Genomic DNA, 14,412 nt, shown 5'->3' on the forward strand with positions numbered 1-14,412 from the left:
GTCTGTAGGACTAAATACGTGACAAAACACGACCTCTTGTTGGCTCAGTGAACCCAGTAATTGTTGACAGAATAAAAGCAAAAACTAAACTTCAGAATCTGTTTTAAAAAATCAGATATTCTACTTTTACCTTTGGTAAGGACAAACCTACATCGCATCTCTAAGGACTAAACCACAAACTGAGTGATTTGAGTTGTTTAAAACGATATCTTTTACTGATAACAAACCGGCCCTCAGGCACCAATTACATCGGTATTCCTTCCTTGTGCCGAGCGACATGATTGTGGCAATCGGGGATCATCGGGCACGAATCGGGGCCATTCGGCAAACTTCGGCTCGGACCCGAACGTCTCCGACGTGCTCTGAATCTCCGTGTATGGCTAAAAATATAACTGACGCAATACAAACTGGGTGTGTTGCAAATTTCCTAACCAATCAGGCAACAGGAACGTTGGGTTAGAAGTGACATCATATCTTTAAAGTCAGACAGTTAAAGAGAAGGCTTTGGCCTGTCTGACTGAATTTACTTTTTCGTACGGGTATATCTAACAATAGGCTCCGAACAGATGAACGAGACATTTACAGCAATGTTTAACAGAGAATGACTTTTAAGAGAAACTGACTCTTCGTGTTTCAAATTTGCTGTTCAAGAAAATATCAACACCCCAGAAAAATTAAGAAATGAAAAAAAAAAAAAAACAGCAACGTTCAACTTGACGTTTCCTGGTCCCTAACGTACTGGTCTGTTTCTGTGTTAGCTTATATCGTAGGTCTTGGACGTATTTTAACCGTATCATATGAGAAAGGAAGACGTTGGATTTGTATTTTAAGGAATTTCATGCGTCAGTGATTTCTGTATAAACACAACACTCTAACACGCCTAAATTTGCGCCTGTAACAAGTGGTTACACACAGCGTCTCTAAAACCGGTCTTCCCTTACCTCAGGGTTCACAAGTCAGGGCAGCTTCTGTTGTTCACATGATGTGGGCCAGAACCAAACTACAGTATCCGTTTCTAAATTTCATCGTAGTAAGGAACAAACCAATATCCTTTTTATGAAAAATATTACCACTGAGGAAGCGATTCGCATTGTAAAAAAGACACTTTTGAGTTGTTAAAGATAAGAGGACAAACTGTGCCCAAGGCAAGTATCGCACTAATTATTTTTAGTGGTTCGGCAAGGCAGTCGGAGATCATCGGGCTCATTCGGACAACTTCGGCTTGTGCTCGTCACCTGTCGGGCACGAGCCGACGGTCTCCGAAGTTCTCCGAGTTACCATTTACGTGACGTCATGTAGTATATTCTTTACTGTTACATTACGAAATTATGGCATATAGAGCAGGATGTATTCAGACACAATTTCTGTGGAAATAAACCTGCATTTTATTCCAAAGGAGCAACAGAGTTCAACGACACCAATATGTACGCTTTTATAATCACATGGACGTCATGTGATGCGGGAGAAACAATGATTTCAAATAGCTTTAACGCCAGTGGTTGATAGGTAGGTTTAAACTAAGCCTTAAGCTTGCACCAGTTATAAACAGGACACCAACAAAGCAAAGTAAAATACAACAAGGGATACAGAAGTCATGTTGATCTACCTATCCATGCGTCTCTCTTTCTTTCTATCTATCTGTGTATACCTGCCTGTATCTATATGAAAAGGGACACATTTACGATATTTGTTACAATATCATATTTATGTAGTTACTAGTCACCAACATGGCATACTGAATCAGAGCTTTATAATATATAGATAGAGCTAGAATGTTAGATACTAAAAGTTCTCACGAGCAGGTACATACCTTATTTTGTAAGCCCGCAGCTATCTTAGTGAAGAGTCTCTCACTTTTGTGTTTAACTACAGTACCTATAAATACTGTGCATGGCATCCATATCAAGTATATACCGGTACCCTACTCAGCTGTACATTCCTACTAGACACAACGACAGTATTTTAAACTAGCCTAACTAGCCTAACTGGTGATGACATCTTACTATAACCACATGCCGAAATTATATGAGTCTTAGCTTAGTCACTAGCTACTGCCGCCAGATATTTATTTGTAAATTTAGTGCATTGAAGTATTGACTACATGGTAGCAATGTTAATGGCTCAATTTTGGGTTTTACTACAGCAAATCTGAACCGGCATTCTGCGTAAACTCTACTATTGTGAAGTATATTCTGTTTTCTTGTCCTTTTTTGTTCCATCTCATCTATGGCGTCTATTCTACTGAAGATCTCATAGTGATTGTTGTACCACTATGGCCCCATTCTCACTAGGACAAAATGGTCCAGATCGAGTCGAATTGATTCGCTTTGATCCGGCTTCGATTCAGCTCGAAGCAGGATCGAAGCCGGATTGAAGCGAATCAACTCTTCTTGATCCGGATAATGTTATCCTAGTGGGAATGGATCTTAAATCAGTTGAATTCAGTTGATTATGCTGTATGGTGTTGTTGGAGACCAGGTACGAATGTTGCTTTCCAACGGATTCCGCGTTGTTTAAACAGGAAGAGTTTTAAAAGTCATAGTCAGTCAACAACGTGGGTCACTTCTATAAAAAGTAAAAGATACAACTTCATAAGAAAATTAGTGATTTTTGTATCACTAAACAAAAACAACTCCAAAAGTATTATGTATACGCAGATGAGCTTGCATGCATATATAAGTAATGATACTTGTATATCCGTCAATCAGTTGAAGTGACTTCGTAGTTAGGTAGCACTTAAAACACTGTTTGTGAGATTTATATATTTCAAAACATCGGTCTTCTTTAACCAATGGAAATAAAAGCATCCTGCCTAACGATGGAGGTACAGTAAATAAGACAGAAAATGGCACACCTGTTTCACCACAGTAACCATGGTAGCAGCCAGGAGTCCTGGGCAGTTTGTACACGTAGTACACGGCACGGCACGCCTTCACCTGGATGGTTGCTTGGTACCAGCAGGCGTTACGGTTCCAGTAACCGCACGCCCGCCGGGACACCTCTCCGTCAGCAACTGTCGGATGTGCTCCGTTCATCCACATCGGAACAGCGGTGCCACAGACGCCGGTTCTCCCGGGGCTCTGTGTCAGCATCTGAGTCCCGGCCGGACCCATGAAGCGGTACCACTCCCGGTTGAAACCGTCGTCACAGCGAAGGGGGTAGGCCACACGGTGGTTGACGTTCCTCCAGGCCTGACTCAGCATACGGTACCCACTCGGGCTGCAGGGGTCTGCAACACGGGGATGGAAATTGATGTCAGAATCCTATAAAAGTCCCGACTGTAAACGGCATCGCTTGTATGTACAGGGCTTACTGTTCTTCTAATGTTTTAGGATTTTTTCATTGACGTGCTTTCGAGTAAACCAACCACACCTTGAATGCATGAGATGGGTCATTATATACGATATTATATAACATAATGTAATATGGGGCATGGTAAACATGGGAATATTAACCGTCTTTGAAGATGGGCATCTCCCGTCAAACAAATTTCGTGTACCGCTCATTTGAGTACTCTCCAAGCAGAGGTTGGTTGGGAGATCGTTACCTTTTTACATGCCCCATTTTTTTGTCGCCAACCCCTATGGTGGGGTTAGCAACAAAAACGGGGCATATATAGAAAGGTAACGATCTCCCCACCAACCTCTGCTTGGAGAGTATAATTTGAGTGCATTTTACGGCGAGGATTTCGCTCACCGGTACAGACGACTCCCGCATCTTCATGATGTCCACAGTTACGAGTTCCCCATCCACCGTGGCTGCAGTTTTGCAGGCGTGACTCACTTCCGCTGCAGCCTACATTATTCAGCCAGATGGGACCGGTCCCCTGCCCGAAGGAGGCATGAGACGTCGATCTCACAGCACCAGGGTACCCCAGCTGGCGGCACACCACCTCCGCGTCAGCCTGCTCCCAAAAGTCGTCACAGACGGTCCCCCATTGTCCGTTGTGGAACACTTCCACCCTTCCCTCGTGGTTACCGGATCCACCGACCAGACGGATATCTACAAAACACGGCAATAGAGCTGATGCAAGGCCTGTCTCTTTCTGTCAGCAGTGACCTTTTACCAACAATCAAAACAAGACCAGCATAATAGAAAATTTATTAACACGACTCTCTGTTAAAGCCTGTCAGCTTTAATAGTAGTTATAATGTTCAGTAGTTTCTCCATTTTTTTCCAAAAATTGTTAAGTCTTTTGCATTGAAAGAACATATGTTTTTCGTCTTCTATTTCTGAACAGATTTTACATAGAGGTGACCTTATTAATTTCCATTTAAAGAGATTTTGATTACTGTATTAGGAAGGATTCTATGCAGAAACTTGTACATAAAGTTTGACAATTTTCTTTCTATGGTTAAACCAAGAGTTCTTTCCTTCCCGATGGAACCTTCAGAGAGCTGGGATCCTGCTGTAACTGTTTGGCCCAACTTCTTATAGCTTGTGGATGTTCTACCTTGTCTATACATAACAATTTATACAAATATTTACAGGTATACTGAGAAAAATTAGTGATTTCTACCTTTTGTACTACTGATTCTGGGTCATGCATATGCAACAACGTTAACCACTTCTTGGGGATTGCTCTTTTTACGATATATAATTCTTGTAGTCATTTTCTCTTTAATATTATTAAAAGTGTTTCATTTATGCATTGATTATCATCTAGCAAGTCATCTATATGTACTACTCCTGAATCTATCCAGTGTTTGTAGAATATAGTGAAGTGGGTTTTTTCGTCCCCTGCTTACATACAATAAACCTCGACCCCCAGATTATGTGTCCTTTTATCTCGCCCGGGGTCTCGGGTTCTACCATGTTTCTGCCTATCGCTTTGTGTCAGCTTATGATAACATGTTTGTAGTACAAAGGTATGTGTTCCATGTTAGGACAGTAAAGCTTGTCTTTAAAATGCATATTTAGAATAAGGAAGTTTTTCCCAAAACCGTTAATAAATAAACGTGGAACTATCTTCCAATCACCCACAGAACTGCCCATTATACGTCTAATAACACTTGCATGTAAGGCATCGATTTGCGAACGAATATTTAGCATCTTTACTCCCCCATTCTCATAATCTGATATAATTACTGACCTCCTAATTTTGTCTTTTTTTCCCCGACCACAGAAAATGATAAAACATTCTGTCTAGTTTGACGATTACATCCTCTGGTACAACAAGTGATGTGGCACAATAAATTATTTGTGATACAATCAATGTTTTAAGTATAGTAACCTTACCATATAGTGTTAGATTTCGGTTTAACCACGACTGTAGTATGTTTTCAATCTTTCTCACTTTTTCGTACCAGTTTTTTTCATTACATTCTTCTACCAAATGTCCAAAATATACTCCTAGCGACTTAATCGATCTTTCTGGAAAAGAGATCCCTCTAATTTCCTTTGTATGTACAGGGCTTACTGTTCTTCTAATGTTTTAGGATTTTTTCATTGACGTGCTTTCGAGTAAACCACACCTCATGGATGCATGAGATGGGTCATTATATATTATAATAACATAATGTAATATGGGGCATGGTAAACATGGGAATATTAACCGTCTTTGAAGATGGGCATCTCCCGTCAAACAAATTTCGTGTACCGCTCATTTGAGTACTCTCCAAGCAGAGGTTGGTTGGGAGATCGTTACCTTTTTACATGCCCCATTTTTTTGTCGCCAACCCCTATGGTGGGGTTAGCAACAAAAACGGGGCATATATAGAAAGGTAACGATCTCCCCACCAACCTCTGCTTGGAGAGTATAATTTGAGTGCATTTTACGGCGAGGATTTCGCTCACCGGTACAGACGACTCCCGCATCTTCATGATGTCCACAGTTACGAGTTCCCCATCCACCGTGGCTGCAGTTTTGCAGGCGTGACTCACTTCCGCTGCAGCCTACATTATTCAGCCAGATGGGACCGGTCCCCTGCCCGAAGGAGGCACGAGACGTCGATCTCACAGCACCAGGGTACCCCAGCTGGCGGCACACCACCTCCGCGTCAGCCTGCTCCCAAAAGTCGTCACAGACGGTCCCCCATTGTCCGTTGTGGAACACTTCCACCCTTCCCTCGTGGTTACCGGATCCACCGACCAGACGGATATCTACAAAACACGGCAATAGAGCTGATGCAAGGCCTGTCTCTTTCTGTCAGCAGTGACCTTTTACCAACAATCAAAACAAGACCAGCATAATAGAAAATTTATCAACACGACTCTCTGTTAAAGCCTCTCAGCTTAATTATCACCTATGTTGGAAAAAAGTCTTTAAACATGTAACTACCAACACAAATCAACTTTCATGATGTAAAACATGTACATTAGTATGTAATTGAGACGGACAAGCGAATAGGTAAAATATAATGTGACACAAGAACCCACCCTGGGTAGAGATCGGATCCTCTGTTGTCATTGGGTGGTTGGTTGTCTGAAAATCCACAGTTGTCCTTATTGTTGTCTCTTCTGGCAAGGGTGTAATCGAAACAAACGATTACCTTAATGCTGATCGCAAATCGAAATGTTACTCCAAGAACACCCTTTTGGCAGGTGACTGATTACCGAAGGTTCTTACCAGGGATAGTGGGAGGGGGTTTGGGGTTTGCAGTAGGCGGGCTCGATGTGGAACAGCAGCACTGTGAAAACATGTAATATGACAGTTATTCTATACTGAAAGCGATTGTGTTGTCATTGTACCATTAGTACGGCATTACATGCATGGATGGATTTGTGACCAGACCTCTAGCCTTAATTTTTACTGTCCCAGTTACTTGATCATGTGGTCGTGTCACATGATTAGCGTTTCAAAGGAGTGAAGTTTAGTAGTAATACTAGTATACCTAAGGTTTACAATTACACTGGAGACGAGCATAGTTCTGGTCCGAAAAGTGCATGAGTCTGTACTTCAAGTATTTAGTAATTTGCCGTAAGTGCGCACCAAGTTTTACTTACCGACCCAGGAGGACCAGGTGGACCGGTTGGGCCAGTGGGGCCTGGAGGACCAACCGGTCCTGAAGGACCGACCGGCCCAGCAATACCGTCTCTTCCATCTCTTCCAGGTTCCCCTCGGTTCCCAGCCAAACAGCCTTAGCAGACATTCAAATAGACAAAAATATGAAATCCAATAATAAGTAAAGCTATAGAGAATATAATTTCGATACACTGCAGGTACGCAAAATGTTATCCCACCAAAAAAAAAGAAGAAGTAAAAAGACATGAGGCCAGCTTGCGTATGGGACAGCTAACATGGCAACGGAGAACAACTATTCCTTGTGTGACAAATATTACGGAATCCAATTAAAAGTGTAAGCTTTGGTTTCCTAGATCAAATTTGATTTTTGAAATTGTAGAAAGGAGCCTACAATGTCCGATAAATTTTGTTCCCACAGGCCTAAGAAAAACAGACTCTTGCAGGCTCCGAGCTGCCCAGCCGAACCTTCTGCAGAGGTTTACAATCAGGTGAGGCAATGTCCGGTCAGGCTGATATCAGAGTGCAGAGGCTCAGGGACCCGGAGGTGTGGGACTCCAGGTGGCCTTCTGACGCATGACTAACAACTCCTCACGTCACAAGCATGTGGACAAGTATCAGGGGAGATGGAAGTCATGCTTTACAGCCTCACCGGAACATGGACCGGAGCAGAAGGGACTGGGCAGCATTGCTTACATACATGCACTGAGTTGTTAATTTCACCCAAAGGGAGTTAAATATTGTTTTTGGTGTGTGTGTGTGTGTGTGTGTGTGTGTGTGTGTGTGTGTGTGTGTGTGTGTGTGTGTGTGAGCTATACACAAAGCAATGAGGAAAAAGTGAATCTGTCATATGTATTGTCTTTTTCATTTGTGGATTCAAATTAATTCTGAAATCAAGATTGGAAAAACAAATGCAAAAGTGTCATGTCCCTACCCCCTAGAGTCGTGGGCAGTGTGATCTTATTCGCAAAATTTCCGGCGTTGGATGCAGATCTCTTAGCCCGATGATGCACTTCAGCTCCGTACAGAAAGGTGGCGCTTTTGTCACGTTCCTCGCGACCGTCGGGGCTCTGCTGACTGACCTGTCGGGTGACATTAGACATACCTAATTAACTGTACTGTTCGGTGCGTGATTAGTAAACCAACCCGTGAGTAAAGGTTTAGTCTCGTTCGACAGGACGAGGGGTTGGCGACGGTCCAACTCAGCCTACCGTGCAGTTTGAAGCTGTTTGTCGGGCCTGCTGTTCTAGACTAAGGACCGCAGGGGAAACGTGATATCCTAACTGCACACGTGCGCGCACGGTTGAATTTGTCTTACTACGTGTAAAAGCATTATGCATGCCTTTTCCAGCATAATAACAGATTGGTAAGTCCTACGTACAATACAATTATGCACAAGTCTGTGTTTTAACCAATTGTAAGTTGCGCTATACGTTTCCACTGCGTGTCGAGGCGCCATCATCATTTCTCAAAGTTATATGCTCAACCTACATTACAGCGTTAATTCGTTTTTCTCCATCAATTGTTCCTTTGATAATAACTCAAAACTTTTAAGAATTGGATAAAGCTCAAATAATCTTTAAAGAAAAGGTAAACGCATGACAACTCATAATCAGAAGAGCTACATCTTGTTTTAAGCGTGGTCTGTTCTCGAGCGGGGCATCTGAGGTGACGAGTCGACCAGGAACCCGATTACAGTTCATTACCTTCGCAGACAACGCGTCAGCTTATGACATTTTGATGAGCTTTTCACAGCGTCCAGACAAAAAGTACGGATAGAAATGCTACATAACACAATCTACATACGATCAAAGGCATTGGAATATTTCTTTAACCGTACTAACAAAAGCCAACACCCGGAACCATTGGGCCAAAAATGTAACTCGTAGACGTACGTTTGTTGCGAACTATTAAAAGCCTGTCCTAGACAAGACTGTCTAGTGTTTGGTGGACTTACCTGCACGTCAAGGTGTTCTCTCCACTGGCGCATCTCCTGCATCTGGGCTTCCATTTCCTTCAGGTGTGTTTCCGTTTCCTTCAGGTGCGACAACTGGGCTTCCATTTCCTTCAGGTGCGACAGCTGGGCTTCCGTTTCCTTCAGGTGCGACAGTTGGGCTTCCATTTCCTTAAAGCGCGAGAGCGTTGACTTTGTTTCGCCCAGTTCCGCCCCCTGCCTCACCAGTACGAACATGGTGACGAAGCTCACACTAACGGCAACCGCGGCTACTATCAGAGATCCAACTATCGCCAGCCCGGTGTGGCTTCGCTTATCCCGCCCGTAAGTTGTCTCGTTCAGCTTTTCGGAGCCCATTCTTAGATATTTCCGCCCGAAAGAAAGTAAATGCGCGGCTCTCTACGTGCAGGCCAAACCTACACGAAGTTCTCTCCGCGACTAACTGACTTAAAAGAGATGATGTCACTTTAAAGCCAGTTCTGTTCTCTCATTGGTTAGAAACACCTTTTCCTCATACGTCATTCCTATTTTTAGCCATACCCGGAGATTCGGAGCTCATCGGAGACCTTCGGGTCCGAACCGAAGGTTGGCGAATGGGGGCGATTCGTGCCCGATGATTCCCGATTGCCATCGTCATGTCGCTCGGCACAAGGAAGGAATACCGATGTAATTGATGCCTGAGGGCCGGATTGTCTTTACTAAAAGATATCATTTTAAACAACTCAAATCACTTAGTTTGTGGATTGAAGTTTTTAAAGATACGATGAAGAGGTGTCCTTCTCAAAGATAGAAGTAGAACATTTGATTTCTGGAAGCAGATTCTGTAGTTAAATTTTGGCTCTTATTCTGTCAACAATTGCTTGGGTCACTGGAGCCAACAAGAGGTCGTGTTTTGTTACCTTAGTATTTAACAGACATGTTGTAACAAACAGTTTCATATCTGTGAGATTATCTTTGGAAACAGTATGTGGAGAGAACAGTGAGAAGGATCTAGATTTGGTTTAAAATGCCGTGTAACAAATATCAGTCAAGTATATAGATTGGTTTATTTGTTAAATGACATTAAAAGCTTACGGGGACAAAATGCAAAACAAAATGGGTTTGGCCTGGTAATAGAGGGAAGGAATCTACAATACTTAAATACGTTTAGACTAGATTTATATAAAAGAGCGACAAAATAAAAAAGCAAAAGGCAGAACCGTGGCTTGTCCTTGTGAAGGTTGTTGACCTCAGATTTGTCTTCTGCAGTTCTTGAGCAGAAGTGACGTATTTAGTCCTACTACAACTTACGGCTTGGACGAAAAACTGAAGTCAAGACCATCAGAGACCGTCGGCTCGTGCCCGATAGACAACGAGTGCAAACCGATCAGGACAATGAGCTCAATATTGATTACAGTTGAGACAATCACTGGGTAGAATATGTGAACACAAGTGTAGATAGTGCTACTAATGCCTGCGGTTCAGTTTTACCTCCAATCTTGAAAAGGATCACTATTTCACCAACTAAACCTCAGTAGTTTTGTCTCAATGTGATTTTTAATTTTTTGTTGCCATATCTAGAAGCTAATACTACTGTAGCTAATACTACTTCTAGCTCTTATCATGACAACACTACTATAAGACAGTAGTTGCCAGTCCTCTCTGACCTGTGAGCATATCCCTTCGGGTCAGGGCCGACCGGTTTTACTCTCCAAGCAGAGGTTGGGGTTGGGGTTATTTTTGGTGTGTTTTTAGCTTTTTTTTTAAAAAATCGGGGTTTCTTTTTTGCACTGGAATTCTTTTTTTCACCCAACTCAACCTCTGCCCGCACTCACCCCAAGGCGGGGCAAAACTTTTCAAGAAATGGGGCAGTGCTCCTCCCTGGGAACCATCAAATTATCATCAGGGATATCCATTTTACTGTGGTGGATTATCACACATCCAGACAGTGCAAAAAAGAAACCTCGATACAAAAAAGGCTAAAATCACGCCAAAAATATCCCCAAACCCCAAACCTCTGCTCGGAGAGTAAAACCGGTTTTAGACGCGCAGTGAGCGGCTGATTGTTCCAGCCTGAGGGGTTAATTTGGGCCCATCGTTACCGACTTTGTACTGGTTCAGCGCGGTGTGTTTATACAAAAGTCATTGAAGTATAAATGTCTGAAAATGTACCTTGGACGTGTTCGGCCAAGAGTAGAACCAAAAAAGATACAGTTAAGAAGAATCCTAGTTCTAAAGGCACCGTGGATCACGATGTTAGGTGCTACACACGCTACGAAGGATTTAACAATTCACTACGCCACTGACTTGATCATATGGATGACATGCTTCTGTGTTTTGCTCATATCATAGGTTTTAGATATGTTTCACCGTATCGTGAGCCAGTAAAACGCTGAATTTGTATTTTGGGGCCATTTCATGCATCAGTAATTTCTGTATAAACAGAATGGTCTAACACGCCTAAGTTTGCGTCTCTAAAACCGGTCCTCCCTGACCTCAGGGTTCAAAAGTCAGGGCAGCTTCAGTTGTTCACATGATGTGCTCAAAAACCAAACTACAGTGTCCGTTTCCATACTTCGCATCTTTTATTATCAGCGTCAAAAGGAACAAACCAGTATCTAGGAAAGGGAAGCGATTTGGGTGATAAATACGATAGTTTTGAGTTGTAAAGATCAGAGGACAAACTGAGCCCCAGGCAAGTGACAAGCTAATTATTTTTGTTGTTCGGCAAGGCAGTCGGAAATCATCGGGCCCATTCGGACAACTTCGGTTTGTACTCGTCACCTGTCGGGCACGAGCCGACGGTCACCGATGTTCTCCCAGCTACCATGGACGTGACGTCATGTAGTTTAAAATATACTCCTTATTGTTAGGTTAAGAAATTGTGGAATATGGTTTTGAATACATTCAACATTTTGTTTCATATTGTCGATTGCTGTGCTCGACCATACCGACGGATAGGACAATTTCGTTTAAAATGTGAACATGGGCAAAACCGTCACGTCCACTCATCAGATACTGTAGCTGTTGTACATGTAGGTCAATAACCTTCGTCTTGCTCTTTTTAAGACTACATTATGCCCTGCATGATTTATGCAAGATTTTTTCATGTCAGGTTATTATAATATTTTGTAGCCAGTGTGTTAGCTTACATTTGGCATTCCTTCTTCATAATATTTACCAAGATCATCGTACAGTGCTGAAACTCCGTCTGTAACATAAACAGACAAAACACGACCTCTTGTTGGCTCCAGTGACCCCAGTATTGTTGACAGAATAAGAGCAAAAACCAAACTACAAAACCTGTTTGCAGGAACCACACAATCTACTTCTATTCTTTAGAAGGATACCTCTTCATCGTATCGTTAAGAATTTATTCACAAACTAAGGGATTTAAGTTGTTTAAAGCGATATCTTTTTCCCGATAACAATCCGACAAACCGGCCCTCAGGCACCAATTACATCGGTATTCCTTCCCTGTGCCGAGCGACATGATAGTGGCAATCGGGAATCATCGGGCACGAATCGGCCCCATTCGGCAAACTTCGGTTCAGATCCGAAGGTCTCCGATGAGCTCCGAGTGTCCAAATAAGACTGACGTATGAGTTAATGGGAATTTACAACCAATGAGAGAACAGAACTGGGTTCAAATCAAGTCAAGTGATAATGATCTAATTCAGTCAGTCGCAGGTAGATAATTGTACAGGTTGGGACTGTCTGTACATCGGCGAATATTTACTTTTTGGAGCGGGAATATTAATATCTAAGAATGGGCTCCGAAAAACTGTACGAGACGACCTACGGGCGTGACAAGCGAAGTCACACCGGGCTGGCGATAGTCGGATCTCTGATCGTGGCTGCTACAGCCGTGATTGTGAGCTTCGCCACCATGTTCGTACTTGTGAAGCAGGGGGCAGACCTCAGTAAAATGGAAGCCCAGCTGTCGCACCTGAAAGAAAAGGAGACGCACCTGAAGGAAACGAATGCGCAGCTGAAATCCCAGCTGCAGAAGATAGAACAATGGAAGGAACACCTTGACGTGCAGGTATGTCGCATGTTTACATGTGGCGCATTTTACACTTTTGTCAGTATACGACGAACTCCTAGCAGTTATATTTTCAGCCCAATGGCCCTGCGTGGTAGGTTAGGACATTGCATGACATATTGCAATGAATTTAATCGGGAGCAGATTGTGTTACTGAACATTTCTATCGTATTTTTGTGCTTACGCAAAAAAGGCCAGATAAGATCAATACCTGTGGAGGAAATGGAATGTACGCAGTTTCCTTCTCGATTGTTTCCCCCCAACTCCGAGAAAACAACCAAGGTTAAAATAAATGTTCTGGTGCTACTAAACTGTTATAAGTCCACAAGTTCTTAAAGCTTTGCATGATTCTAGCTTTATTTCACTTTTACAAGTATTTATGTAATGACGCCGATAAAGACACATTTACAAAGAGAAACACGGCGTTATCTAATATGTGGATAGCGCTTAACTTAGAATTAATTACGACACAGTCTTGTACATATCTGCATTGTGCACCTTAACATGTCAAATCTAACTTCAGAAGATTATAATAACGCCCTGACACGCAGTAAGATAACTATTCATGAGTGTACGCGTGTGAAATCAGTAGAAAATGTGTCCCCCGCGGCCCTTAGCCTGGAACTGCAGGCCCGATAGACGGGTTCAAAATGCACGGTAGGCTGAGTTGGACCGTCGCCAACCCCTCGTCCTGTCGAACGAGACTTAACCTTCACAGACAGGCAGGTTTTCTAACCACGCACCGACACTGCCATCTAATCTATACAGAGTTAATTAGGTGTATCTGACAGGTCAGTCAGCAGAGCCCCGACGGTCGCGAGGGGCGTGACAAAAGCGCCACCTTTCTGTACGGAGCTGAAGTGCATCACCGGGCTAAGAGATCTGCCTCCAACACCGGAAATTATGCGAATAAGATCACACTGCCCACGACTCTTGGGGGTAGGGAGATGACACTTTTGTATTTGTTTTTCTAATCTTGATTTCAGCATTAATTTGAATCCACAAAGAAAAAGACAATAACTATATGACAGATGCACTTTCTCCTCATTACTTTGTGAATAGATCACACACACACACACACACACACACACACACACACACACACACACACACACACACACACACACACAAACACCGAAACAATATTTAACTCCCTTTGGGTGAAATTAAGAACAGATTTGTAAGCAATATAGCCCAGTCTCTTCTGCTATGGTCCATGTTCACGTGAGGCTGTACATGTGCATGTACTCATGCTTCGTTTTGCATTTGCATGTATGATGCGGGCATGGATTAACATTTTGCGTGAATGCAGGATATCGAAAGTATATTCTCTATAACTTCACTCATTCTTAGATGCCATATTTTTGTTGATTTGAATGTCTGCTTAGGCTGTTGGCTGGGAACCGAGGTGAACCTGGAAGAGATGGGAAGAGACGGTATTGCTGGGTCGTTGGTCCTCCAGGCCCGGTTGGT

The 14,412-nt window shown here is 42.9% G+C and overlaps 1 protein-coding gene across 1 annotated transcript; it reads right to left on the reverse strand.

Annotated features, from left to right (window-relative positions):
• Positions 1-2,137: 2,137 nt before the first annotated feature.
• On the reverse strand, positions 2,138-9,341 carry LOC109481295 (scavenger receptor cysteine-rich domain-containing group B protein-like). Its single transcript, XM_019783829.1, has 7 exons — positions 8,919-9,341; positions 7,896-8,043; positions 6,946-7,079; positions 6,569-6,629; positions 5,797-6,102; positions 3,697-4,002; positions 2,138-2,205 (listed from the first exon to the last, which is right to left on the reverse strand). The coding sequence occupies exons 1-7, from the start codon at positions 9,270-9,272 to the stop codon at positions 2,138-2,140; spliced, it is 1,377 nt and encodes a 458-aa protein (XP_019639388.1). The 5' UTR covers positions 9,273-9,341.
• Positions 9,342-14,412: the final 5,071 nt, after the last annotated feature.

Source organism: Branchiostoma belcheri, unplaced genomic scaffold (assembly GCF_001625305.1).
Source record: "Branchiostoma belcheri isolate BF01 breed outbred unplaced genomic scaffold, Haploidv18h27 scaffold55, whole genome shotgun sequence".
Taxonomy (NCBI): Eukaryota; Metazoa; Chordata; class Leptocardii; order Amphioxiformes; family Branchiostomatidae; genus Branchiostoma; species Branchiostoma belcheri.

Bases quoted from the DNA above. Each gene is read 5' to 3' on its own strand.
- LOC109481295 (XM_019783829.1), bottom strand. From the start codon at position 9,272: ATGGGCTCCGAAAAGCTGAACGAGACAACTTACGGGCGGGATAAGCGA. The intron at 6,630-6,945 runs GTAAGTAAAACT...ATGTTTTCACAG, and splicing joins CACCTGGTCCTCCTGGGTCG to TGCTGCTGTTCCACATCGAG. The intron at 4,003-5,796 runs GTGAGCGAAATC...CGTGTTTTGTAG, and splicing joins TGCGGGAGTCGTCTGTACCG to ATATCCGTCTGGTCGGTGGA.